The sequence below is a fragment of the Drosophila guanche genome, unplaced genomic scaffold (assembly GCF_900245975.1).
Source record: "Drosophila guanche unplaced genomic scaffold, DGUA_6, whole genome shotgun sequence".
Taxonomy (NCBI): Eukaryota; Metazoa; Arthropoda; class Insecta; order Diptera; family Drosophilidae; genus Drosophila; species Drosophila guanche.
In genome coordinates this window covers 5,841,836-5,868,637 of record NW_022995744.1, presented here as the reverse complement: position 1 = coordinate 5,868,637, position 26,802 = coordinate 5,841,836, and the positions used below count along the sequence as shown (strand labels likewise).

At 43.2% G+C, this 26,802-nt stretch overlaps 3 protein-coding genes across 9 annotated transcripts; all 3 read left to right on the top strand.

Moving 5' to 3' along the window:
- Positions 1 to 221: 221 nt before the first annotated feature.
- On the top strand, positions 222 to 13,005 carry LOC117579921 (protein Teyrha-meyrha). Of its 5 annotated transcripts, none has more exons than XM_034266059.1 (8): positions 222 to 684; positions 6,253 to 6,525; positions 6,656 to 6,809; positions 10,116 to 10,765; positions 10,833 to 11,304; positions 11,389 to 11,686; positions 11,749 to 12,025; positions 12,241 to 13,005. In XM_034266059.1, exons 1-8 carry the CDS (start codon positions 568 to 570, stop codon positions 12,505 to 12,507), a joined length of 2,508 nt encoding a protein of 835 aa, XP_034121950.1. In that variant the 5' UTR covers positions 222 to 567; the 3' UTR covers positions 12,508 to 13,005. The 5 variants fall into 5 exon arrangements, with proteins under 5 accessions (XP_034121950.1, XP_034121954.1, XP_034121951.1 ...); XM_034266063.1 differs by having other exon boundaries at positions 6,268 to 6,525; positions 11,749 to 11,968; positions 12,241 to 13,004; XM_034266060.1 differs by having other exon boundaries at positions 6,268 to 6,525; positions 12,241 to 13,004.
- A 939-nt stretch (positions 13,006 to 13,944) lies between these two features.
- Positions 13,945 to 16,893, top strand: LOC117579752 (ornithine aminotransferase, mitochondrial). The gene is made up of 3 exons (XM_034265773.1): positions 13,945 to 14,339; positions 15,750 to 16,564; positions 16,629 to 16,893. The coding sequence occupies exons 1-3, from the start codon at positions 14,017 to 14,019 to the stop codon at positions 16,787 to 16,789; spliced, it is 1,299 nt and encodes a 432-aa protein (XP_034121664.1). The 5' UTR covers positions 13,945 to 14,016; the 3' UTR covers positions 16,790 to 16,893.
- Positions 16,894 to 21,240: 4,347 nt separating this feature from the next.
- LOC117580140 (E3 ubiquitin-protein ligase rnf146) lies at positions 21,241 to 25,365 on the top strand. 3 transcript variants are annotated; one of them, XM_034266440.1, is made up of 5 exons: positions 21,244 to 21,573; positions 21,650 to 21,777; positions 22,215 to 22,368; positions 22,899 to 23,345; positions 24,569 to 25,365. In XM_034266440.1, exons 1-5 carry the CDS (start codon positions 21,342 to 21,344, stop codon positions 24,661 to 24,663), a joined length of 1,056 nt encoding a protein of 351 aa, XP_034122331.1. In that variant the 5' UTR covers positions 21,244 to 21,341; the 3' UTR covers positions 24,664 to 25,365. The 3 variants fall into 3 exon arrangements, with proteins under 3 accessions (XP_034122332.1, XP_034122331.1, XP_034122329.1); XM_034266441.1 differs by lacking the exons at positions 22,899 to 23,345; positions 24,569 to 25,365 and adding an exon at positions 22,430 to 22,815 and having other exon boundaries at positions 21,241 to 21,573; XM_034266438.1 differs by lacking the exon at positions 24,569 to 25,365 and having other exon boundaries at positions 22,899 to 24,139.
- Positions 25,366 to 26,802: the final 1,437 nt, after the last annotated feature.

Genomic DNA, 26,802 nt, shown 5'->3' with positions numbered 1-26,802 from the left:
AGAACATAATGTAAAAGTCATCGAGCGAGGTGTAGGTATGCCTGTGTGTGCTCGCATCTGTGCCAAAGCGAGATGTCTATAGTGCACCCAAACCGGTTGTGTACGCTAGCCAATCGGAGCAAGCTGCTGTAGCGCTGACTGCGCAGCCGCAAAGGAGAAGCCAGCGACGAAAAATCCAACTGGATTTCGAAAGCAGCGCCTCAGTTGGATTTTTGCAACGGGAACGTGCGGGTGCATGCATGTGTCGAGAGCGAGAAAGAGACCGAGTCAGCTGATCCATCCGTTAGCCTCCGTTGTTACCGTTAATTTACCGACGCCGCGCCAACCCATGGGAACTACTAAAACATATACTCGTACTGTTTGCTGCCACCCACTCCCCTCCGACCGAAAGCAATTTCAAATGTTATTCGATTATAATTTCTAAATTTTGCATGTGCCAATATAGAAAGAGAAAGCGAGAAAGTGTGTGTGTGTTCGTTATGTGTGTGCCAAATTAGTTGAAAGCAAAAGTTAACAGGAAAAACCAAAACAAAATAAAAGAATACAAAAAACAAAAACAAGTTGCAGATGGAAAGCAACGCATTTGGCAGCAGCCATTTGCCATCTCAAGCGCTTGTTGTTCTATCAGAGGCCGCTTCCGGTTTGCATGAGGCTCTACGTGGACAACGTCCGTTTCCATCGAGAGTAAGTAAAACCCAATAGAATCCTATACACAAATCCAAATGCAAGGGATAAGACACTGATCGGGATTCAGGATCAGGTTTGCCGCTCATGCAAAGAAAGGGCAGCCTGGTGGGGGCGACTGTGGTGGGGACATATTTATGACAAATCATAAACCAGGGGGCCAGTAGCCGAAATGCCGAAATGCCGAAAGATGCTATAAATCAGCACACCGCTAAAGCAAAGGCCAAAGCAAAGGCAAAAGCATCCAAAACAATGCGCATTGTAAAACAACAAAACGAACCAGAACTTTCAAGTGAACTTCCAGTTGCGAAAAGTATCGCCTAGCGATGACAGCGTGAGAGATCGAACACAAATTGGTAGAGTTCGAAGAGAAAGTATAATTTTATCGGGGAAAACATCGAGTGTTTAATGAGGAAAGTTGCCAGTAATTGGTCCCCGTGTCACGCTGCCAGTCCCAGTCAATATGCATTGTAAAACCACACAAACGAATAAGACCTTCCGAGTGAACTTTTAGTTAAAGCAGAGTCCTAGAGATGGCAGCGTGAGAGCTATCAAACATAAAGAGATTCCAAAGAGAAAGTATCATATTTCTTTGTTTTTGGTAAAACTAACAAATAATTGGCAGTAGATAGATGATCGTGTTTTAAGAGCGTGTCACGATCGCATTTCCATTCCCCCTTCCGACGCAGTCCAGAAGTCAGTCAAGAGAGAGGCAGCAGATTCAGAGAGTTCGTCGTCGCATTCCGATCAACGAATGCGTTTGCAAACGCCCCATTGTGTGTAGATTTTTGCGACGAACAGATTTATGATAGCTTCAATACCGAACCTCGAGCCCGGGCCTGATGGCAGAGCAGAGCAAAGCAGAGCCCCCGGATCCCACAGAGCAGCAGCAGCGTGAGCAGCTACTACCATTCCACATTCGATTTGGTTGTGGCATCTTCGGTTCCTTCTGCTGCTGCTCCTCTGCCTGTCATCATTGTAAACATGAGCAATGATCTTGACGCTGATGCTACAAATGATGAAGAACTCGAACGCTGATGATGTTCCGACTGCAGTCAGGCAGTCGGTCCAACCTACTTGGAATAACTAACTTCTGTCTGAAACTGGTTATTCGGAATTGGAGGAGCTGTGGGGCAGAAGCTGGAATCGGAATTGAAATTATATCTCTGCCTGTGCATAGCATTGAGTAGCGTTAAGATATGTTAAACATGACAACAATATGTCCTCATCCTCTAAACGCGAGTTGGGTTCGTTCTGGCATTGAAACTGGTATCCGAAAAGGCTGTAGCTAGAAGAAGGCAAAACAGTTGTTTAAGGAATACTAGTACAAGTGGAGTAGAGTGAAAACAGAGAGACATTTGTATGTGATTATTACCATATATATGTAGTAACAGTTTCAATAGTCCAAACAGAAATAGCTTATAGTCTTCCAATTTCTTTGCAGTTCCATCCTTTTCCTAAGAATTTCTTCAGCTGTTCTTCATCCCTACACAAACTTTTTTCTTTAGAAAAAACTTGCACAATAGCTATTCTCCCTTTCTCTGTCTCTCGCTTATCTACCATTATTTATGCAACCATTTATAACCAAGCATAACCCAAACAATAAAAATTAATAAAAACAACCCAAGCAAGCATATTAAATGCAATGTCAAATGGTTTAATGTCTCCCTGCTACTGTGCACTGCCACCGCTACTGGTGCTGGTACCCCGTGGCACTTCTTCTCGCCTCCTGTTCCTCGACTGGATGTCTAAGGGGAGGGGACAACACCATAACAATTTTGTAACCACACCAACAAAAGGTAGACTGACCCCCGTCCTGTCAGGGGAGCGAGAAAAAGAACCAGAAAAAATGGTCAGACTCTGAACAGGGCACTCCCCGGGACTCTCTCAGGGTGGCAGAGAAATTATGAGTCTGAGTCGGGGGACAGCATATGAAAAATAATTCCCTTTTTTTTGCACACTTATTGCCACAAAGTATGTGCAGGTGAGCTGTGAGTGTGTGTGTTGTGTGTGTGAGCGAGCTTAATTTAATTTATAGCAATTTATCAAGACGAGGAACTACATGTACAAAAATGCAAAGGCAACGAGGCGTATAACAAGAAGCACTCATGAAGAGTTCTAGTATGTAGCAGCACAGTATCATGTGCACAAATGGTCACTGATAGTTGGCTTAAGGTATGCCTCCGAGCTGAGAGATAAAGAAGGTTGGATCTAGACAACAATAGAGGGAAAAGCATATGGTGTGAAGGGACAAGTACAGCTACTAAAGAGTGAAGATATTAAGTACAAGTAAAACACTTGGGAATGACTAAAGATGGAAGATAACTAGAGAAATAGAAATACTCAACCACTAAAAATGCGAATAAATAAATAATCATTAAAACAGCCAAGAAGAACAACTACCAATGATAGACGATATTGAGTAGTGGAATTTTTGGGAATAGTTAAAGATGAAAGATTCACACTATGAAACTTATTGGTTGGCTGTATGAAATATTCAATAACAGAAGCAACCTTAAATATGCATTCGAGAAATGACTTTGACCTTTGACTTCAAAGACCCCTCAACTTATGCTACAAATATGGGCTCACCTTTAGAGTTATCTGCACTTGAACCGCAATGAGTCCAACAAACAGTCGAACAGGTTGAGTAGACTCTCTCGCCCCATAAACATTTAGTTTGAGAAAATTGCCAATTGCTAAACGTTTTTAGTGTTCCCTTCTGCTGCTACTTCTTCGGCCCGCAGCGTTTACTCCTCGTGTTAGTGCCACAAATTGAGATTTATTTGTGGTGTGTTGAGGAGGCCCCCAGTTGTTTCGATTGGCTCCGTTCGGTTCGGTTCGGTTCGGTTGGGATTCTGTTCGATGCGATGCTATGCGGTTTGTGTGTTGACTTCTCCGACGGAGCTGTCGTTTTGTTGTTGTTTATGGCCAAGTTAAGCGAAATTGGCAATTGTATGTAGACAATTGCTATTTGCCACTCGTTATCGTGTTGTTGTAATTAAGCTGTTATTGTTGTTGCTCTTCCAGAGCTCTTGCTGCAGCTGAGAGTTGCAACTGAACAGAATAAACCAATAACAGCCACAGCCACAGATACAGATGGGAATCATCTCCAATGGCAAAGTATAGAGGCAATAATTCAAGTGTTAAAAGAACAAACACCGAACGAATTTATGCAAATCTCAACCAAGAGGCGGAATGTTTTATTTTGGGATAACAAATCACCCCCCGGCCCCAGACCGACGGCACACAGGCCCAACGACCCTCTAATAGAAAAGCAAACAACAACGGGGGTAGATACGAGCACCCTGGAGGCTAGAGGGTGGTCACAGCACCTGCTCAGGCTTGTCCTTGGCTTAGCACTGATTAACAGGCATAAATCAATAAGCACATCGCTGAATCCACACTGAGAACACTCTCATCAACACGTAATGCATTAAAAACTCGTGATGGTGCGCCGCCAGAGAGTGCACAGCCAAGTGGTTGACCACTTCTGTTTTCGGCCCCCAATCCCCAATCCCCATCTCCAACCCCCATCCCTTGTGGTGGGTCCAGCTGTTGACCGAACTGCAGACTTAGACAAAGTGCAACTCATGCGGTTGTATGTGCCGTGCCACAACCCCTTGTAGTACGTCTGACTTGCAACAAATTTCCGCATAATGCAGCGTAGGAGGAGTACAGAATGATGCTGATGATGATGAAGCTGATGTGGCAACATATGCTGCAACAGCAAGCCCCCAAATTGAGGTGCTAATTTCTGTTGATAAGCCTTAATTTATTGGCCCTGCCCTGGGCATCATCAAGGGGGAGAACGGACGAGAGGGTCGTTAGCCAAGAGTTGGCCACTGGGTGCGGATTAAGCAACTGTCGAAGAAAGGATTTTCCAGTTTAATGAATGCGATTGATTAGCCTAGATTGACCAAAGTGTAGAGATAGTTAAGGCAATGGGAAAGTTCTTCTTCCATTTACTTTATAATTCTATTTTTCTTCGAAATAATATACATTTTATTGAGGAATATAGTAAGAAACTTTGATAAATATATCCCGTTGGATTTTCCCAACCAGTTTTGGTTACTTCTTCGCATCTTTAAAACCAATTTACTTTCAGTGGAATCCCCAAATTAGATCATCCATAAATAAACCAACAATTTGCAACTCCGCTCTAACATTTTCGATATCATTTTCCCACACTTTATGCCAAAAAAACGGCAGAAAAAAACTTTCCTTGGCAGACAAATTTGTATGTAAATTTGCAGCCAGCAAACTTGCCCAGGGAGAGGGGTTTGCCTTGCTGCAAATAGAAGTAAGGGTGTGGGTGGCAGGGTTGGGAGGGTTAATACTTGTCACACATGTCGTCGCTTATGTTATGCTCGTATCTTGTCTGTCTCTCTGTCCCAAACCGCCGCTTAACACTCGTCAGCCTCAATTTGTTATGAGCGCTTTACGTTCTGTCGGTTATCTGGAGTTTGGAAGCACAAGTTTCCCCGACACAACTCCCCCTGTTTACCCATATCATTTGCAAAAGTCTTTATGTGTGTGCGGGTGGCAGGGGGTGAACATTTTTCTCGTTATTTTACACCCCATTGGAGAGGCGCACCCCATCTACCATTTCTATCCACACACATCCACCAGACTGACACAGTTTATGCGACAAGTCTCGATATCGTAATTCGAAAATCTCTCAATTTAACATTTATTTGTCGTAAATTAAACATTTCCCCTGCATAATTTTCATTGATGCAAATACCACCCAAAAACAAACTTGAGGGCGTCGTTTCGATTCTGTGGAATTCGATTAGATTTTGCAATGATTTCTTGCACTTTTCCATACCATATGTTGCCTGCCCACTAAGTATCTGGGCATCATCATTTCTGAGCTCTCTAGAAAGCAAGTCAGGAAGGCAGGAAGGCAGGAAGGTGTATCCCATAATTGGCTAATTTTAACGCCAAGTCATGTAGCTGCCATAATTTGTTGTGCGGTTCCATGGCCTAGACTCGAGTAATGCGCATATTTAACGCTTAAATTTAACGCTCACTTAGCCTGTCAAAACTCTTGTGGGGTACGTGTCGGAATACAACAATTAGGGGAGCCGGCGCGAAAATGGGGATATTTTATGGAGTTTAGATTACTTATTTGTGGATACAAAAAGACTATGGATACAATGTATAGGCTGGAACTGCTTTAGTATGAGTTTTACTCATGGAAACTCCCACAAAAAAAGGGTTTAAAAGAATATTGCTAAAGTTTAATCATTTATAAAACTGCATTTGTTTGAAATATTTGCTATTTAAATATATAATTTAAATATACCATTTCTTTTATTTGAATATTAAATATATTTAAATCAAATATTTCATACAAATGTCAAAATACAAGTGAAAACCTTTCATATTAACAGTTTCTGGGAGGCTTTCCTTAGGGTTTTCTCTGGGATCTAGATGTAATACTACTTTTTAAATTGCCTTAAATTATGGTTAATGGGCATTCTTCATTAACTCAAGCATAGCCTTTTTCAGCTACCCCAAAAGTGTTTCGAAGCAAAACCCCATCATACTGATACTCTCTAGTTTTTCCCATTTCAGTTACCTGACGCCAAAGATCTCCACAACATGTCACTAGTCGGCAACTACTTCCATCCGCATCTGCTGCAAACGCTCAACCATGGAATGCTGGTGGCCAACGGCGCCGCAGCGGCTGCGGCAGCCGCCGGTGCAGGTCCCGCGAGCTACTTTGCCAGCGACAGATCGTCGTTGGGTAAGCCGTCGGGGCTGTCGAACTTCTCGCTGCCGCTGCCGTCGGCTTTCTCGCCCCCCAAATATATTGGCATATCGTTGGATCAGGTGAGTCCCGTCCCATGAACCCTCTTCAGGGTTCTACTGCTGCAGATCCGATGAGCTAATAATCGTTGTAAGATTGACACTTGTCATAATGGGATTTCAATTTCTCTCTCTCTCTTCCTCTCTCTGGCAGAATCTGTTCAATGGCAGCGAATCATTTCGCACGGATTCGGCCAGTCCCACATGCACATCCCACGAATCCATGGAGGGATCACAGGATTACGATGCCGTTGAAAAGGGTGAAAGTCCGCGCAGTAATAATTCTCAGGATCCCAGGGATTTGAGACGTAAGTAGGGTTGCTTTCATTCCGATTCCCTTATTTATTTAGCAAATTTACATCTGACAAAAAAAATTTGCATTCGCAAAAAAAACTGCAAAAAATTGGGCGTAGAAAGTTTTGTTGCCTTTTTCCCAATTTTGCTGATAAAAATCTTCTGGGTGTACTTCGTATTTGTTTCAATTTTACTTTTCCTGAGCAATTTTAACGCTTCAGTGGGTTAACTTTGACTGGCAGGCGTAAGGCTGGCAGGACAGACCCCACAGGCAGGACCCACTCCCAGCACGCACTTCACTTCACTCTACTTTCTTTTTTATTAGTTTTTTCCCTCTTTGCTCTGCCCCCAGACATTCCGAATCAATTTCGCATATTTACCATTTACCTGGGGGTGTGCTCTCGCGCTTTAAAGTTGTATTTCAGTACTTTTTCCCGAATATATAGGCTAAGCAAATCAGATTCAAATGCGTTGCTAATTGGTCCCGGGGTTCGGCAAAGCTGTTCGAGTTAAGCGCCTTATGATACAAATTAAGCAGCAGCATATGAAATGGATAAATATGGAATGGAAGTGAACAAAATACAGCAAAGGGATGGGGTGGCTGAGAGGTTGACACAGGGGCGCAGTAGAAAAAGGGGTATAGGAATGAACTAGAGTGGACAAGGGATAAAGAACTTTCGGAGAATGATAAATTGATCAAATTACTCTTACGAAATATATGTAAATCCATTCGAGAGAGAGAGAGAGAGAGGTCGTTATTATTTTCATTTTTCAATTATATTGCTGTACTCTTGGTGCTGAAAGAATTGAGGATGCTGAGAGATTTGCTGCAAGAATATTATAGGAACTAATGAGATCCGAATCGTCAAACATGCTACTTGGAGCTGTTTTAGGGATGTGAGAGGGAATGATATTTGACATAGGAAGATTTTAGATTTAGAGAGGCATCCTTAGTACTCTGGTATACAGGAACCAATCGATTTTAAAAGATAAATTACACTGAACACCTCTTAAATATTAACCGACACCTGTCATATGTGTTTCCATAATTCCAGCAGCCATTTTTACATAATCATAAACCCCTTTTTCGGGCAGCACCCCTGTACAACACACACATACATATGTATGTATGTAAATGCATATGTAGACAATTGTTTATTTTGGCCATTATTTGACTTTCAACTTAAGCCGGAAAACCAGTTTTTCCGGCCTCAACCCACACCACACAGCACACCGGAAGCAGAACCGAAACAGAAAACCCGCTCCATATGTTGCTGGGTGTTGTTTAACTTTTGGCTTTGAGACATGAAGCAGCCCATAAATTAATTTGGATAAATAATACACTTTTAATTAGCTGAAACTGATGCGAAGGCGAGCATCCATCAATGGGTTAAACTAACTTAGGGTAAACAGGCGGCAGTCGTGCTTTTTTCAAGATTTTCTCTCTGCGACATGCGGCAAAAGTCAAAAGGGCATTCCACAGAGAACAGAGAGTAAAGGGTTAGCAAGGAAGGGTGTGGTGTGCGTGTGTCCAAAGTGTTTTAAATGGCACAACGAGTACGAGACTTGACTTGGAGTTGGCCTTATTGAAATGTAACAACAGCCACCCCAGGACACAAGTACACACACAAAACCCACTTGACTACAAAGTCAAACCGCATCCTTTCGGCAGGAGCCGGGGCTCGTGCTCGGCACACGAAGACGACGAACGTTGCCTCCTCTCCGTTTCCAGGGCTAATTACTTATCCTCGACATTGTTGCAACTCTTCTAGAGGCAATTATAAGGAAGCCACCACCACAACCAGCATCCGTTCATCCTGTCATCGTTTTCGATACCATAATGTTTGCTCATTTATCGCAGGACTCGGCTCGAGGTATACTTTTTGTCCTGGCTTTATTATTTGTTCGCTCAAAGGATGCGCAAGTGTTGCCAATCGCTTTGATTGCATTGTTTGGCATTGTTATGACGAGAATTATGATTATTACAAGTATATCCCCTTGGACTCTGGTTGTTTTTATTGTTACTCGAATGATGTATTATGTTTAATGCACACTTGGAATTTTCATATTAATTTCTGTAATATTAATGGGCCACATCCACAACCACCCGAAAAACCCCCAAAAACCAGAGAAGCGAAACTCATATTTCATATTGCGATATATGTATGGGAACGCCCCCTTTTTTACAGGGCGGAGTGGGGTTGAGCACGTGACACTGTGAGAGGGGGTTGTAGGAGTGGGTGGGCGTAGGTCATTGATAACTAATATTATAATAACTTTCGGGCAAAGTCAGTTTGTCAGGCATTCAGAGTTGAGCTTTGCATACCATATTAGAAGAGGACATCCAGCATTTGAGTTTTTGGGCTGTTCTGGAAACTAAATTCAATGCAAAAGCAGTCGAAACCGAACCCGAACCAACAAAACAAAAATAGTTTAAAATTGATTGGTTAAATAATTCAATACTTAAAGGTTCCCGAAAACTTTATTTATCATCTGTTTGCCCTTTAAAAATAATTATAGGTTAAAACTAAACGATTCCACAGCGAAACTGTTAACCGAAACACCACCCACAGCCACTTCTAAGCTAATTTAAGCCAGAGTCACGAATCGAATGTATCTCACTCTCTTTTTCTCCATATCCATGGACCATTTGCATCCGCCATTGACCGCTGACTCTGTGCTTGTGTTTCTGTTTGGCCGCGGTTAACCGACATATTTTAGAGGAATATAAATATAAAATTCAACAATTGTAGTGGGCCTGCGGCACATTCTGCAAACTGGCTGCTGCTCTCCACCATATTGTGATATATTTTATTGTAATATTATTTTAATTGCAAACCGAACGAACAGTCACGTGCAGAAGGAGAGCGAGATTTTTGTTTGGTGGGGTTTTTGGGCCAGCAAACAGTTTGTATTTATTGTGGTTTCTCTTTTTTTCCTGTGCCCCGTGCAGCTCCCGAAAATACGTGGCGACGTGTGTCTGACACGAGGAATCTGCGGCCGAGAGGTGTTGGTGTGTATGTGTGTGTGTTTGCTCCTGTTTCTGATTCTCTCCACAAAATTACGAGCTCCAATTAATTTGTTCTGCCTCTGTTAAAAATGTGCAGGGAGCAGGGAAATCGAGGGGGGTTAAGGGCAGGAGGCAATTAGAAAATGCCGGAGAAATTTATGGGACAGGCAGGACTTTCCACCCACCCAAAAGCGAAATGGAAATCAAAGTGGACGGGGGGCGGGGGTTTGGAATTTTTTCAATTTTTATTGCCTTCAGTTGATTGATGATTGCGGGCATGTCTAAAATTTAGTGTTCGCTTCGTTCACAGATCTGCATAATGCGGGGAAGGGACACCCGGCAATGGCCACCTCGTCGGCCTCGGCATCGGCATCGGCCTCCAGCTCATCCTCAAACTCATCCTGCTCGACCAGCAATTCGGCCATCAGCACGCCAACCAGCAGCGTGGCCGTCTCGATGGCCACCCATCTGGCCTCCTCGCCCCATCTGCATCACACGCACTCGCATTCGCACTCCCATCCGCATCAGCATCAACATCAGCAGCATCAGCACTCGCATTCGCATCCCCATCATGGCCATCATGTGGGAGCGCCACCGGGATCAGTGGCCACGACACACCATCACATGGCCCATCCGCATCCGTTGTCCCACCACCACGCGGCTCATCATGCGGCGCTGGCCAGCCTGAGCATGGCCGGACTAAGGGCGGTGCCGGGCGGCCTGAGTCTGGTCAGTGGGTTGCAGGCAGCGGCAGCCGGCGGGGCCATACCCGACATGTGTCCGGTGTGTGGGCTCAAGCTGAGTCCGGAGGAGTGGCACACGCACTTCCTCACGGAGCTGGATCGACTCTACAAGCTGAGTGCGGGCTTCGAGCGGGCCAATTTGCAGGCCACGTACATGTTTGCACCTCCCTGTCCGGCCCAAGAGAACGCCATACGCACCAGTCACAATCGCTGGGAGGTAGGTTCATACTCACAGTCCTCTAATCCCCTTAAATCTCTAATCTCGAATCCTTTCTGGTGTGCAGACATTCCAGCGGATACGCAACAATCGCCAGAACCGCCTGAGACTCAAAGTGCGCAAGCGTAAATACGGCGAAATGTACATGATGGAGAGTCTCTACTGTAGCAGCTGTCCGATCTGCAAGCGAAAGTATGCCCTGGAAACGGGCAAGCTGCCCGAGGACGATGCCAAGTCGCAGGAGGAAATCGAGACGGTGGATGTGGAGAGCTGCACGGATGATGTGCCCGATTCGGGCTCGGAGCTAACTGGTCCCGGATCGGTGGCTGCGGCCAGCGTCTCGACGATACCCACCAGCATGCACAACAGCAATGCCCAGCCGGGCAAGCTGGATGGCATACTGTATCGCACGGCCTGCGTGATGAACCAGAAGGATGTGCACGGCGACGAGCAGGATGTGAGCACCAATGTGACAACGGCCAGCAGCAGCAGCAGCAGCAGCTGGCCTACGGGTGAACCGCCTCAGGCACATATCAGTGGTGGGTCTCCTTCGAGTTCAAAATTCCCATCCTAGTGGCATGCTAATAATTACTCTGCCTCCCATTACGCCTCTCTTCTTTCAGTGAAAAACGTCAGCGAGCTGTCATCTACCACACATCACTACTACAACGCCGACTCCTGCGGCGTGGGCGTCAGTGACAACAACAGCAGCAGCGGTGGCGCCAGCAACAACAACAAGGAGCTAATGATGGACACAGCCTCGTGCCAGAACGATAGCGATGAGGATGTGATTGTGGATGATGATGACAATAACACCAGCAGCATGAAGATGACGAACAAAATAAATTACAACAAAATGCAGCAGCAGCAGCAGCAACAGCAGCAGCGACGGCAGGAAGAGCAGAATGTGGGCAGCAGCAGGTGAGTGTTAATCGATTTTTATCGATCATTTTCGATTACAAGTTTTTTCTTAATTCCTGCAGATCTTTGGAGAACATCTCACCCATCGAAGAGCGTCCCCGTTCCGAGCCGCAGGTGAGCAGCACCGATCCCGGACCCATGGACATCTCCCACAACAACAACAACAACAGCAACAACAACAACAACAATACACCAACATCGAAATATGTGGAGAGCATGGAGAACAGCCTGTCGCAGCTATCATCGATGGGAGTGCCGGGATTAACGCAATTGGACTCAAAGGTGGGAATTAGTTCGGATTTAAAACCGGACGATGAAAACAAATGTTTCATTTGTAAGGTAATTTCTCAGTTTGCTTCAGTTTCACTTTTTAGTCCCAGTGTCCAGCACGAACTAGTATCTACTCTATATCCTTTATCCCCATCCTTTGTTTGCCTTTAACTATCTTTCTACAAACTCCACCACTTACCCTGACGTTGATGCACATTCCGCATGCCATAGCCAGCGACTATTTCTATATCTTCCACCTCTTTTCGTCTCTTTTCTCTCTCAAGACAGGCATAAAGGATCTCAATACGGATGCGTTCCTGCGCGGTCGTAACTTTTATTTTCATCAAAGCTGTGCCAATGTCATGAGCAGCTATCGCCTGAACAAGGAGCTGCTCAATCAGGCCCAGAACCAACAGCAGCAGCAGCAACAGCAACAGCAACAACAGAGGACTGCAGCTGGCTCTGGACCGGGGGGCGAGGCAGCAGCAACGCCCCGAAGTTTGTCGCCAGCCCAGTCGCCGCAGCAGAGTGTGGGCCAGGCCATGGAGTAGAGGTGTCAAAGGTTGATAATTGCAATCAAAGCGTGAATTTATTAAAATTAATTAATAAAATATATGTATTGTGCGAGTATTTGTGGTAGCTAATGGAGCAAATTGGTATGCAAATTGGTGTTTAATTGGGCATATCCCCAACCCTTCCTCACCCCCACCAACACCTCCTGTGTTCGGTTTTGCTCCCTTTTGACGTGTACATTTAATTTTGTTTTTCGTTTTGAAATGGAATTTCTAGTGCAATTTATGTGTTGCCTTTTCAAACTGTCTTATATATGTATGTACCACCCTTACCATATAATATATCCGATCCGTGTATATGTAATATGTATTCGTAATTTCCCCGAACGTGCTATAATTGTTAAATATTTGATTGATCGGAAGAAACAAAAACAAAAAACAAAAAAATACATACGAGAAATGATAAATAGTTTCAACAGTAAGCAAATAATTAGTTGTAAATTCTTAAGCCCATAAATTATTTATGACAAAAATCAAATAAATACATGAAAATATTAACAGTAATCCCGCGCTTTGAGTGTAATCAAATAATGGGGTAAATTGTGGGGTAAGTATGGGAGTTTTTGCTAAGCGTTTCGAGTTAAAAGAACTAAATAATGCAGCAAAATTTGCGAATTTCTTTAAAATTAAAAGTAATATAAAGTAAGAATCCAAAAATAAAATCCACATCCCTTGCAATTTCCAACTGTTTCTAATCGTTATTTTATATTTTTTAAATTTTTAATTGACTTTTATTTTTTATTTTATTTTTTTAAATTATTTTTAATTTTTGAAATTTGTTTTCTTTTTATTTTTTAACTCTTTGTCTTTGCTAGTTGGTTCTACTAATATTTCAATATTCGTAATATTCTAGTCGTTATATTATATTAATTCTTTTTTTGTTTATTTTAAATAAATATATTTTTAATTATTTTTTTGTTTTATTATAACTCATTGTCTTTGGTTATACTAATATTTAAACCGATTCTTCAGTTGTATTTTAACAAAGCAACTATCCAGCATCGCTGACAAAAGCTTTTGTTTGTAATTTGCAGCTAAATATAATAAAAAGCTGCCTTCCAGTTGCTTGCGCGCTCCAATCAATTGAGCAGTGGAAAAGTTTTATGCTGATTACAAATTCTGCCGGCACAAGGCAATAACAACTACAAGTAGACGCACACATACGCGTATGTACTTGTATATGTATGAATGGATCATATTCCCCAAGTATCAGATGATAATTTGTGTACAATATACAAAGAGAATGTAAGAAAGATAGAGCCAGCCAGGCAAACGTCAAATCTCAGAGAGAGAGGGAAGCAAAGTGTGAGTGTTATTTCCAGATAGCGCGATCTTTGCAGGGGGTACGAAACGCTCTCCCACTTTGGACTCTCCCGAAGCGCAGTATAAAAAGCTCCCGCCAATAGCCAGCACAGTTTCAGTAAGCATTTCGCGAGTGGAAGTACCAGACTCCTCCCTTCACGCTTCCGATCGATTTGTGCCATCAAAATGTTCTCCAAGCTTTCCACACGCGGCATTGCCAGCCGCCTGAGCTGCCTGGCCCAGAAGACGGCACCCAAGGAGGCCACCGGGTCATCCACTGGCTACCTCTCTGAGGCAGTCTATGCCCGTGAGCAGAAATACGGCGCCCACAATTACCATCCACTGCCAGTGGCCCTGACCAAGGGCGAGGGCGTCTACGTGTGGGATGTAGAGGGTAAACGCTACTTTGATTATCTGAGCGCCTATTCCGCAGTCAACCAGGGACACTGCCATCCAAAAATTGTCAAGGCACTCACAGAACAGGCCTCCAAACTGGCTCTGACCTCCAGGTAAGGGTATCATTGAGTTGAAACTCAACTTTAGACAAGAAATAATATCAAAACAGAAAAAAGAGTCGTGCCCCCTAACGCTCGGAAAGCTTATCTATCGGTTCCATGAAGCTTTGTCAGCTTTAGATATAATATAAATTAAGCAAGTTCACGAGAGCAAGCAGTGAGAGTGACCTTGGTCCAATTTCTATGACAGACAATATGTTTCTCCAAGCACAAGTGTTGAGGCGCTCATTCTAATTGTTTATTAGCATTCCAAGGGTTTTGTAGCACTTTTAATTGAGCCACAGATAAGTCGATTGGTCATTTCCATGTGTTTCTAAGCAAACTTCTGCCTTAATTATGGGATTTTAATATATACAAATATTAGATTTAAATTTCATCATTCTACTGCAGAGAGTAGACAATCAAACAGCGATTATAATGATAAGTATCGATCTGTAAAGCCGAACACCTCTCCACAGATTTCGACTGAAATTGTACTCAAAAATACCCTTTCTTTCTTGTTAATGCTTGAGTTTTTATGTATCTGGTTAATACTTGAGTGTTTTATGTGTCTAGCTGAGATTAGATTTGCTGCACTCATTTCGTAAACTCATTTCGGAATTATGAACAGTTTTAATGGCTGAAAAATCTCTCAGTTGGTAACCATTTTTCCCATCTGATGATTGAGGGCCATCATTAGTTTGTGTTTACTTCCTAAACTGCTAGTTTAATAACAGTTTAATGACTGATAACCCCCCATGGTGTAGGCTCAAATCTAATCAGTTTGAAATGCACAAATAAATTCACACTCCACTCAGTATTTGGATGGGACATTTGTCAGAATTAAAATTGACTGAATTGTTCTATTGCACTCGAGTTCCTAACTGATTTGACTTGGACAACTCGGACAGCTCTTGCCGGTTTTAGTTGGTTTCACATTGGGTTGCCAGGGGCAGATTGTTAGGTTGTTGGGTTGCTGGGTTGAGAGTGAGGCCATAAAGTCGCGAACAAAAACACTGATAAGACGAAGGCTGAGCATGACTTGTTTTGGCTTACAATTTGTTGTTTTGCGATTGCTAAATTTGGAACAGAAAATGGATTGATAAGGTTCGGATGTGCGATCGGCTGAGTATAGGAAATATTTTTGGAAGGAAAGAAATGCGCACACACCCAGCTATCAACATTCATTCCAAAATTACATATTTTACGTATAAAATAAATTTATTTCATATTTAAATGGAATATATATTAATACTTATTTTCAATTTATTTCCTTGAATTTTAAAGTGTTTTAAATTTAAATTTGAAATGGCGCACTCTAAAAAAACGCTTTAACAGATTTTGGTTTAAATCATTTCCATGTAATTTCACCCTTTAACCAAATATTTCATTAAAATATAATCTGTATATATTGTTCTCTCACAGAGCCTTCTATTCGGATGTCCTGGGAGAATACGAGGAATTTGTGACCAAGTTTTTTGGCTACGACAAAGTCCTGCCCATGAACACCGGAGTGGAGGGCGGTGAGACGGCCTGCAAGTTGGCCCGCAAATGGGGCTACGAGCAAAAGAAGATACCCAAGAACCAGGCCAAGATCATCTTTGCCAGGAACAACTTCTGGGGCCGCACCCTGTCGGCGGTGTCCGCCTCAAATGATCCCAGCAGCTACGAGGGATTCGGCCCCTTCATGCCGGGCTTCGAGCTGATCGACTATGACAATACCACAGCCCTCGAGGAGTCCCTCAAGGATCCGAATGTGTGCGCCTTCATGGTGGAACCCATCCAGGGTGAGGCTGGTGTGGTGGTGCCCAGCGACGGATACCTGAAGAAGGTCCGTGAGCTGTGCAGCAAGTACAATGTCCTCTGGATCGCGGATGAGGTGCAAACGGGTTTGGCCCGCACCGGACGCATGCTGGCAGTGAACTACGAGGATGTGCAGCCAGATATTCTCATTCTGGGCAAGGCACTGTCTGGTGGCATGTACCCCGTGTCCGCGGTGCTCTGCAACGACCAGGTGATGCTCTGCATTAAGCCCGGCGAGCATGGCTCCACCTACGGTGGCAATCCCCTTGGCTGTCGTGTGGCCATGGCCGCCCTGGAGGTGCTGCAGGAGGAGAAGTTGGCCGAGAATGCCTACAAAATGGGCGAACTACTGCGCAACGAGCTGGGACAGCTGCCCAAGGATGTGGTCTCTGTGGTCCGTGGCAAGGGACTCCTCAATGCCATTGTCATCAATCAGAGTGAGTATTTTCCCGACTATTGATCTTTCGCTTCTGCTAATCTGTGGGTGTTTTTTCTACACAGAATACGATGCCTGGAACGTGTGCCTGAAGCTGAAGGAAAACGGCCTGCTGGCCAAGCCCACGCATGGCGATATCATTCGCTTCGCTCCACCACTGGTCATCAATGAGGCACAGATGCTCGAGAGCATTGACATCATCAAGAAGACCATTCTCTCCATGTAGATACGAATGGTAAAGGATCGCTTAGATCGCATAGTTTTTAGCTAGTTTTTGTTAAGGTTTTTCATGTCAAGTCTGAATTAAAATACAATCTTTTATAGCCATTACGGATGCTTCTTTTCACTTCCTTCCATCTCCGACTTGGCACACAAAATCCGCTTATAAATGTCAAATGTGATCTAAACCATTTCAATTTGCCCAACTGTCTGATGTCTGAAGCCCGAGGGCGTAGAAAAGTCAACTTCAAATTCCGCACACCCCAATCTCACACCTGTCAAGGATGTCACAGTTACCCCATCCATTACGTTATCCTGCTGCAGGCTTCCTACTTGGCCATGTTTACCTAGTAGCTGTCGCATCTGTTTTTGGCTTCTCACTTGGCATATTGATTTTAAAGATTTAAATCAGCTCAGAGGCCAGGAATACGGCCAACAGAATGGAGTACCAACAACAGGTGTCAGCCATGAGCAAACGATGGCTATAAGTAGGCCACAAACAACCCCCCTCAGAGCATTGAAATGGCCAAAGGAAACAACAATTCGATTTTTATTTGATTTTTATTTTGATTTTAATTCGTGTGAAATTTGTAGCACACCAATTGGAAAGCAATTGAAGGAAAAGCAGTAGCAAGGGCAGCAAAAGAAGGCAAAGCAGTAGAAGGCAAAGCAGTAGAAAGCAAAGCAGTAGAAGCCACAGCTGGAGAAGTCAAAGCAGTAGAAAACAAAGCAGTAACTGGCAAAAATCTACACCAGCAGCACCTCTCCTCGTCCTCCTTCTCTCCTCTGCCAGCTAATTAAAAGTTTTTGCATTACGCTTAAAAGCGAATGGGAAATATCTTATCTTTAAGCACATAAAAAAGGGACATAAGAAACTCACACAGCAAGGGGTCGCAGGTCAAGTGTTTGCAGCTAAAAAACTAAATCTCCAACGTCTGCCCTTTTGTCCATTTTCCACTTCGGATTCTCAATCTGAATCTGAATGGAACTGAAACTGTTGCCTGTTTTTTCTTTCCTTTTCTTGTTGCTGTTTTTTCTTCCTTTTTTGGGGGGGTGTGAAAAGCCAAAAGCCACACGACACTTGGCCCAGCACCCAGACCGAGGCCAGGCTCATTCTCCTTTGTAGTTCGTACTCTGGCCCTGTCCCCCTTTTGTCCAGCCCATAATCTTTGGCTTTTTATCGGCGTCCATCTGTTGATGTCTTTATTAAAAAAAGAAGCACACACCGACCGGGAGCGAGAGAGCGAAAGTATTTGGGGAAAAAATGCAATTTTTAGCCCATTTTTTGTTGGTCTTTATGGCACTGAGTCGCAGACCGTGGAGCAGGGGGTGCGGGCGGTTAAAGGACACGGCACTCCTTAAGCATTTTATTAGCAAAACTTGAAGATGTCTCGTCTGCACATAATTAAATAAAGCGTTAAAATTAAAAAATCAAGAGATTTTTTCCCCCACATTTTGCTTCAATGGAGAAAGGATATGCCCAGGAGGGGCTCCATCAGAAACCAGAACAGGAGCTGAGGACCTTCCTCTCAGATAAGCATTACAATGTCGTTAATTCGTTTGCCTTTATGTCGAGGCCGCCGGAATTCTTGTGCTTTAAGCACCCAGAACTCGAGCGATAAGGATGGAAAATGTTGCGACATTTTCCGCCTTGTAATTGTCCTCGGCAGGATGCGCGGTGTCCAAGTTTATTGCCTAACGACCGCGGCACGTTCTCTTCGCCGTTTTTATATTTTAATTAAAAAAGAGCCGCAAAAAGGGGCTACATTTCTGGGTGGAGTTTCCCTGCTGAAAGGAAGGTCACTGCAAGGAAAGTAGTTCACTGATTAGAGGCATTGACACATTTCCGAGTAAAACTTGGACAGGCATCCATTGGCAGAGGACACAAAGATCACTTTAAATTTGCCATTCAAGGGAACAGCCAACACAGGGGCAGTTTTTTCCCGATATATGCTTATCTAAAAATCAACATTTTAATAGGAAAATCGTGCTAAATTTGTATCGTAAATTTATTAGAGCTTTAGGCGCGATAAACTCTCTCACTCCAGGCTGACATGTGTGAACAGACAATTTTCGTTGATTAAGGGGATTTACCGAGGCGCAGCAGCAGCAAAAAAAGAAGCGATAATAAAATGTACAGGAAAGGGCAGGGGCAAAGGACAGGAGGACAAGCCTCACCAAATGATAAAATAAAGAGCAATACGAGTAGAAAAGATGCAAAAGTAGCTTATTACAAAGAGGGTGCAAAGGAAAATTCTATCCTTATTTTTGTTCGGCCTTTTTTGGGGTAAAAAGAAAAAACAGAGAGCCACAGAGAGAGGGTGGGAAGGATTGGGCAATATTTTTATGCTTATGACGACCATTGCCATTGCCAGCCCTCTTTTGTGTTAATAATCTTGAGGCGTCTACCGCCATAAACGCTTATATTTTCTGGCTTGATAATTACATTAAGATTTGAGGTTTTTCCTTTTCGTTTTTTTTTATGGGTTTCTCTTTGTGGCCACAAAGCAATGAAGAGCCATGGAGCGCCATGAAGAGGCCATCAGAGCACTTTTCTTCTGCCTCTGATGTCCCGCTTGATGGTTTGCTGCGAATAAAAATTCAATTGTGCCACTCATAGAACAATTACAAAACAACAAGTGCTGAAACGAGCACAGAAATAAAGGGTTTGAGTGCTCGAGAGTTGAAGGAGTTGTCATGCATACTAAATAGTGTGATTCCTATACCCAGTACATACAGTTTGTGGATTCCAAAGGGTAGATTGTACGCGTGTCAAGGACAGGCAGTCCTCTGGCTGGGGGAATGGACTATCATGAACTAATCATTCGCAAGTTCGGATTTTCAATGGTATAGGGACTTGTTTTAGTTCTAAATAGTATCAATCCAATATTATCTATCACTCTATCTACCCTGCTTTAGGTCGAAATATTATCTAAAAATCTATGTAACGTCATGCCTACTGGCTCTAACCTGAGAATCCTTTGAATTTAACTTTTAAGCCTTGGATTTTGTCTTTCTATTGGGTATCCTTTAGTCGGTAATAGACACTTAATACTATTTGTTTTTTGCATTTTAAAACATACATGCGAGTGCGAGCACGACTACCACTAAGAGTGCGAGTTCGAGTGGTATTCCCAAAAGCAAATCACGTCGAAGCGGGCCAAAGCAGGGGAGTGGATCTCCCCGGGCAGGCAACACATTTTTAAAACGCCCCAACGCGCTGTGAGGGACACGTGCATTAAACAGCCCGAAAGGACATCAGAACGACAGTAATTTACAAAACTCGTCGGCAGTTGACTTCACAACGCGTTTGTCTGTCGCGCAATTAGGCAATTGCCCCCGTAGAGTCCTCCTGAGTTCTACTCTCTGAATGTCTGTCTGCTGCCTGTGTGTGTGTGTAATTGACAAAAAATGACATGCACAGCGAAAAGAAAAATAAACCAAAAATTGATTTTTATGTAATGAGTCCCTCGGACTGCATCTGACTGTTGTTGTGTTTCACTTTTTTTGGTGACTTTCGTGGCATGCTGGCTGCATATTAAAAAGTGCGTGATGCTCCTCTGGGCAAGGGCTGTCAATTTTTATGAAGTTAAATGCCCCATCGACAGGTGGGAGTTGGGTGGATGTGGCAGAGAGATGCCACAGCACACACAGTGGAAAAAGGTGTTGCATGCAATCATGCACATAATTTTAATTGGTTTTTTTCGTTGAGTTTAATAAAGCATTATTAATGTGGGAGACACAAGGGCAATGCAACCCAATGGCGTAAGTAAAGCCTAATTAAATCGAGCGTATTTTAAAATGTTTTTATTCGTTTAAATTTAAATTAAAATTTAAACATTGCCGCAAACAGAGACTTTTACAGCACTGCAACTACTTTAATCGATAGACGACAGAGCTGCCACCTAGTTATTTGTTTCTATCGATACGTTTTATGCTTCTGCCAGCAAACAATTTGTGCCTGCACTCAAAATCTACTTTTTTCTTTTTAATCCAGAACAACAATAAATAACAATCAAACTCCGCTTTGATAGGAATTTTAAAAATTAAGCACACAATTAAAATAAATAGCATTCGTCTGAGAAAATGTTCCCTGAAGGGACTTGAATAAAAATCAACTTAAGAAATAGATTTACGACTAATAATGTATCTAATCCATTATATACATACATATAAGACAGAAAAATGGTTGGAAAAATTTCCTCAACCCGAGGGAAATTGAAGTGATGACGAGAGTGAATAGGGTGAATATAAAGGAAATAATGATGTGTCTTGATGAAATGATCTCCAATAAACAAATAATATGGTTTTTATACGTTTTAATTGAAATAAATATATTTGATTTCCTCGGTATATTTTGAAAATGAAAACATTATTTCGGTATATTTTCGAAGCCCTGATGGTATATTTTATCGATAATTCCGCGGTCACACTGGCTACCAGCAACAATTTTTTGTTTCACCTTTTTTTGTTGTTGTGGAAAAAAAAAACGAAAACTGACGTCCGAGGCGTCCAATTCGTTCTGTTGTATTGTTAAGTAAATTTTAATTGGAAGCGAAATGTCGAATCAGAAGGCGGACAAAAGTAACGCCATCGTAATCGTTGAGGACGATGACGAGGATATTGAATACATGGGAACCACAACCACTATGCAGCCCATAGTCACCATTGATCTCAGCGGCGACATGCCGTCCACCTCGGCTGCTGCAGCAGCCCGTGACGCCAATGGCATTGTTGGCGCTGCTCCTCTGACAGGAGCCTCTCCCAAGGCCACCACCAACGGGGAGACAGGTGAGTCCCAGGCCACCATCAATCGCGGTGTCGTCTTCATCCACTGTATGTCTTTTTTTGTTTGCTGTTTCTGTAGGTCCATCTGCATTGGATGGTGCATCCAGCACAGGGGCCGCGGCATTGGAGTGCGCCATCTGCCTTCAGACTTGCATCCATCCAGCCCGTCTACCTTGCGGCCACATCTTCTGCTTCTTGTGCATTAAGGTGCGTAGTCCCCACACCCCTCGCGAAATGCGGAAGCCACTTCACCGCCACTTGCCTATGCGCAGCGCATCGCCAAATTGAGTTTTAAATATTCGCTTTTGACTGCGAGCATTGTGGAGCACGTAGGCAGGCAGGTTGAAGGCTGTTCTGAACCCTTTGGTGCCTGCTGCTGGCCGTCCGATTGCTTAGAATTCATTTACAATCTTGCACAGATACACACACACACAATATGTACATGTGTCGATTGGATTGGCTTCCGGCTGAAAACTTGTCCAATTTGAAATTTTGATTATTTGTCAGTACAACCAGTTTGGGCCTTGGACAAGTATTTCAATGAGCACTTGAATGCATTTTCCAGTTCACATGCTAGGAAGGCAGTGGCTTTAGGTGGAGTGGCACGTTCAGCATTTATCTAATTTCTTGTGTTGTTTTTGCAGGGCGTTGCCTATAAGAATCGTCGTTGCGCCATGTGCCGACGCGAGATTCCCTCGGAGTTTCTGGATCATCCCACGCTTGTGAATGGAATCGAGGATATTTGCGTCACCCGCGCCACCGAGGATGGCTATCAATGGTACTACGAGGGACGCAACGGTGAGTTGTCATTTCATAACCCAAACTAAATAACCCTCACCAATACCCTGCACCAATTTAGAGGGTTGGTGGGCCTACGATGCGCGAACCAACGAAGAGATCGAAGACGGATTTCAGATACTCGAGGCCTACAAGAAGGATAGTCCTGATGAGAACATACATGAGTTAGACCATGCGCACCATCTATCAGTCAATCTGCATCCTAGCCAGATGGTTCAAATGATTTGCGGGATCAACTTTCTCATCGACTTTAATCACATGCGTCAGTATAGTTTTAAAGACGACAAGTATAGAGCCATTCAGAGACGCAAATCGGAAGAGCCACCACCGGCTAAGTTTAAAGGCGTGGCCGGGCTTTTCTTGCCCGCTGGGACCGCTGCCAACTAACCCACTAGAAATTGTATCCCATATGCAATCCCCTCATCCCTTCACCCACATCCAACATCCACCCACATCGAAACCAAACTGTGATTTAAAGACCCAACAAGGTCCAACTCCAAAAAGTATTCTTGTCAATAATGTAACTTCAGGTTGGTGGCAATACGATGACCGCACCAGCCAGGACATTGAAGAAGCCTTCAAAAAGGGCGAAAAATCCTGCTCCATACTCGTAGCTGGCTATGTCTACGTGGTCGATCTGGAGCAGCTTGTGCAGCAGCGTCAGAATGAGCCAACCCGTTGTCGTCGCGTCAAAAGGGATCTGGCCAACATACCCAAGAAGGGAGTGGCTGGTCTCCGCATAGAGGGCAATCAGGTGACCAGCGATACTGTGTTCAGCCGACCCGCACCAAACCCACCGACGTCGAACACCACAGCTGCGGCAGCTGCCTCCACTTTTATTTCCACCATTGCCGCCACAGACGCTGCCATTCGGATTGCCAGCGATATCATTGGCTCCACGCTGGCCCATGCAGATGAGCTGACTCGGGGACTGACGGCAAGCAACATCTGCGAGGATCCCAGCAGCAGCAGCAGCGGTGAGCAAACAATGTCAAACAATCCACAGGACTCAAACACAACTGCAGCACCAGGAGCAGGTGCAGCTGCCGGTACAACGCGCTCGCTTGCCTCCTCGCCCTCCAGCTCCATTCAAGATCTCCTGTTCAGCGCCACCGAGGACCTGTTGAACACCCAGCAGGTCATAGCCAACAACCAACACACCATTGATCTCTTCGAGCAGGCCTTGAACGACTTCCAGGCCCTCACCATGCACACCTTTGTGGACTCCAGTGATGACGATGAAGACGAGAACGAGGAGGAACTCAATGAAGCTCTAGTGGAGTTGGAACCGAGGGATGTGGAGGCGAGCGAGACGCAGCCAAACAGCAAACTCGAGGGTCTCTAGGCATTCACACACAAGAGTACACATTATATCCCCATTTCCCCCACGCACACTTAAAGAAAAGCAATGTTCCTTGTAGCAGATTTCACTAAACACTGAAAGGAATGTTAACTAGAGAAATGCAGCGCGTACCTGAGTATATATTAACATATATATATATGTATATATCCGAGAGCAGAACAGATCAGAATATGTCTACAGGGTAAACTACACACAACACACAAAACAAATACATATTTATGTATATTCCTTTCAATCAAATGTTACATAAAAATATGAATGGATTGATGCGTGGATTGGGAAGTATCTGATACGAAAATTCCGAACTTCTGTATGCCAAACAAAACTCATTTACACGCAACTTAAACAACATTTAATGCCAAACACAAACAAACATAGACAGACACACAGTATGAACTTCCCAAACACGCATAATCCCATATAGAAAAACCATAGCATTCCGCTGTAAATAAAACTAAATATTATACCCTAAAGGGTTCAATATAAATTACTCTTCCTTTGTCGAGCGGAAAGAATGAAATAACCACCAAGAATTAATAGTAGTGAGAAAGACAATATAGACCTGAGAGTATCGATTTGGGAGCGATGTGTGAGTGATTCATGGAAAGAGTGTCCCAAATTATAATAAGTCGACTTTAAGTGCGTTAAACAAACAACATTTCTGTGAGACTTAATTCTAATAATTATGCATTAAGTTATCATTAAAACAATGATATTAAATCTGACAAGAGGTTCAGCAGTAGGCCTGAACCAAGCACCTACATAGTATAGAAATGTAATGGCAATTATTTTTCCCCCGGTATTAATAATCTCAATTTTGTGACTACTATTTTATAGGTTCGTTTAGGATTTGTACCCCGCTATTACTTCTAACAGCGAAATGTGTGTTCGTTGCTTCCCTAATATCTACGATATACCTAAAGCTCTACTGAAATCGTATTCCGATCCCGAGCCCTCGAACCAGTAATATCAGTAATCAGTAATCCCGGTAATATCAAGAAAACAATTATTATTATTATCTCTAAATGTTCATCCACGGAATGGGAAAACACCATCGTTTCGAATGCTATTTCATTACCAAACAGAAAATCTCCTACTTTCGCTTTCTCATATAAGAATAACCCTGATAACGCTTTAGCCACCACCAATCCACACTTTCAACTGATTTCATTTGCATGACATTTCTAGGATCTAGTCTCTAAATGATATTAATTCCCTATCAACTGGTGGCAGTTCTAAAAGATAAACAAAAATAAAACAATACGTACTTAATAAACAATTAGCATTTCAACAATAACAAAATGGTATATCAAGAAGAAACAACAAACACACTAAGATGCCTGGCAGACAGAGGCAGAGGCATGCTGAGTAGCACGTAGCATTTTGTTCCCATCATATTTTCAATTAAAATATTGTATAACTAATGCATTCAGTATTCAAAAGATTGTGACCCCTCACAGCGAGGGACGTTGAAGAGAAAGAAATGGCTTAATGAAAGATAAATCCTGTGAAACAGATACATTTACATCAAATATAAACGTAAACGATGATACTGTTTAGATCCTAAGAAATTTTGAATGTGGTTTGTTTGAAACGAGAGAAATTAATAAAGAGAGTTGGATCTACATGTAGTATTCAGTCAAGTGTACTTACCTAACATATACGAGTATGGTTTATTTATTATAACCGGCGAATATGAACCTGTAAGTATAAAAAGCGATAGAACGATCAGATAAAATACATAGAAAAACAAAGGAAATATCATATCCCTATCCAATTAATTTGAAAAGAACGATCGCTTTTAGATACCATATTTTTATCATGATCCTCTCACTCCAACCGCCACTCGATAAAGGCAACGAAATTCTATCCCCTTTCCCGTTTGTGGCACTGATTGACGGGAATGGGACCTGGAACCATGGTACCCTGAAACCCTGGACCCTGTCCGTCTACAAATACCTTAACCGAATGACTCATGCGCATTGGACCAGGCGGCATAACAAATTTCTGGACCTGTTGTTTGTGGTGCTCTTTTTTAAACCAACAAGATGGTTTTATACATACCTCCATAGAGAGAGGAATAGAGCGGGGGTGCAGGCGTTGTTGCACTAACAAGGGAACGGTGTGGGGGGGGCACGCAATGGGATCGTTTCTGTCCCATAAATATGGTCTGCAGTGTAGACAGACTCTTCGCTTGGCTACATGAGTCATCTTTGTTTACATAGAAATTATGCTACCTGCTGCATACGCTCTTGCGTATGTTCTTTCTACCTGTTGTGCAGTGTGAGGGGATCGTTTACGATCGACGACAGAATGACTCGTATCAGCATAGAGGCATCATTATGAAATAATATAAGATGATATTCCTATAATCTTGTAAGTGAAACTGTCGCGGGGACCATTTCATGTGTATACTGAATGAATTTTATTTATTTATTCTGACTACTATTGTGTAAAGTTTCCAGTCAATCCTGCTGCATTTTTGTTGATAAGTAGACAATAGGATGTTAATTCTAGATCCCAAATTGTATGTTTGCAGTTCTTACAGTCCCTGAGATTGATGGTTAAAATATATTGCAACACGAGATAGGATCGTCAAGAGTTATTTTCATACAAACATACAACATTCACAGATACCCTGGAAAATCATGCATTAAACTTTAAGGCTTAAATGTAACGCATTTTTACTTTTGGCGATGCCACTCTATGGCGTTTTACTTCTTACATGTGAGTGCTATCTCGAATTCAAATCACTATCATCGGTCTCTGTCGCGTTTTGTTTATCATTTCGCGTATTGACGCAAAAAGCTTTGGCGCAGCTGCATAAGCTTTTAGGCCTGTGAACATGATCGGACATGTTTGGACCTGGAGCTTTTTGGAGCAAGCTAGCTCCAGTTACCCAATACCAACAACAGACAGCCGGAGTGGAGTACCTTGCAAGCGCTTCGGTGGTTGGCCATGGCTCTCTCTCTCTCTCGCTCACTGTCGCTGGCTCTCTGGGCACACACATGCGCAGTGCAACCTGCGCTCCAAACTGGTTTCGAGGGAGGAAATCGGCTTAGCTCACGGCG

Coding starts and splice junctions, on each gene's coding strand:
- LOC117579921 (XM_034266059.1), top strand. CDS start 568: ATGGAAAGCAACGCATTTGGCAGCAGCCATTTGCCATCTCAAGCGCTT. Junction 6,526..6,655: donor TTGGCATATCGTTGGATCAG/GTGAGTCCCGTC, acceptor TCTCTCTGGCAG/AATCTGTTCAATGGCAGCGA. Junction 10,766..10,832: donor CCAGTCACAATCGCTGGGAG/GTAGGTTCATAC, acceptor TCTGGTGTGCAG/ACATTCCAGCGGATACGCAA.
- LOC117579752 (XM_034265773.1), top strand. CDS start 14,017: ATGTTCTCCAAGCTTTCCACACGCGGCATTGCCAGCCGCCTGAGCTGC. Junction 14,340..15,749: donor AAACTGGCTCTGACCTCCAG/GTAAGGGTATCA, acceptor GTTCTCTCACAG/AGCCTTCTATTCGGATGTCC. Junction 16,565..16,628: donor TGCCATTGTCATCAATCAGA/GTGAGTATTTTC, acceptor TTTTCTACACAG/AATACGATGCCTGGAACGTG.
- LOC117580140 (XM_034266438.1), top strand. CDS start 21,342: ATGTCGAATCAGAAGGCGGACAAAAGTAACGCCATCGTAATCGTTGAG. Junction 21,778..22,214: donor TCTGCTTCTTGTGCATTAAG/GTGCGTAGTCCC, acceptor TTGTTTTTGCAG/GGCGTTGCCTATAAGAATCG. Junction 22,369..22,898: donor GTACTACGAGGGACGCAACG/GTGAGTTGTCAT, acceptor ATGTAACTTCAG/GTTGGTGGCAATACGATGAC.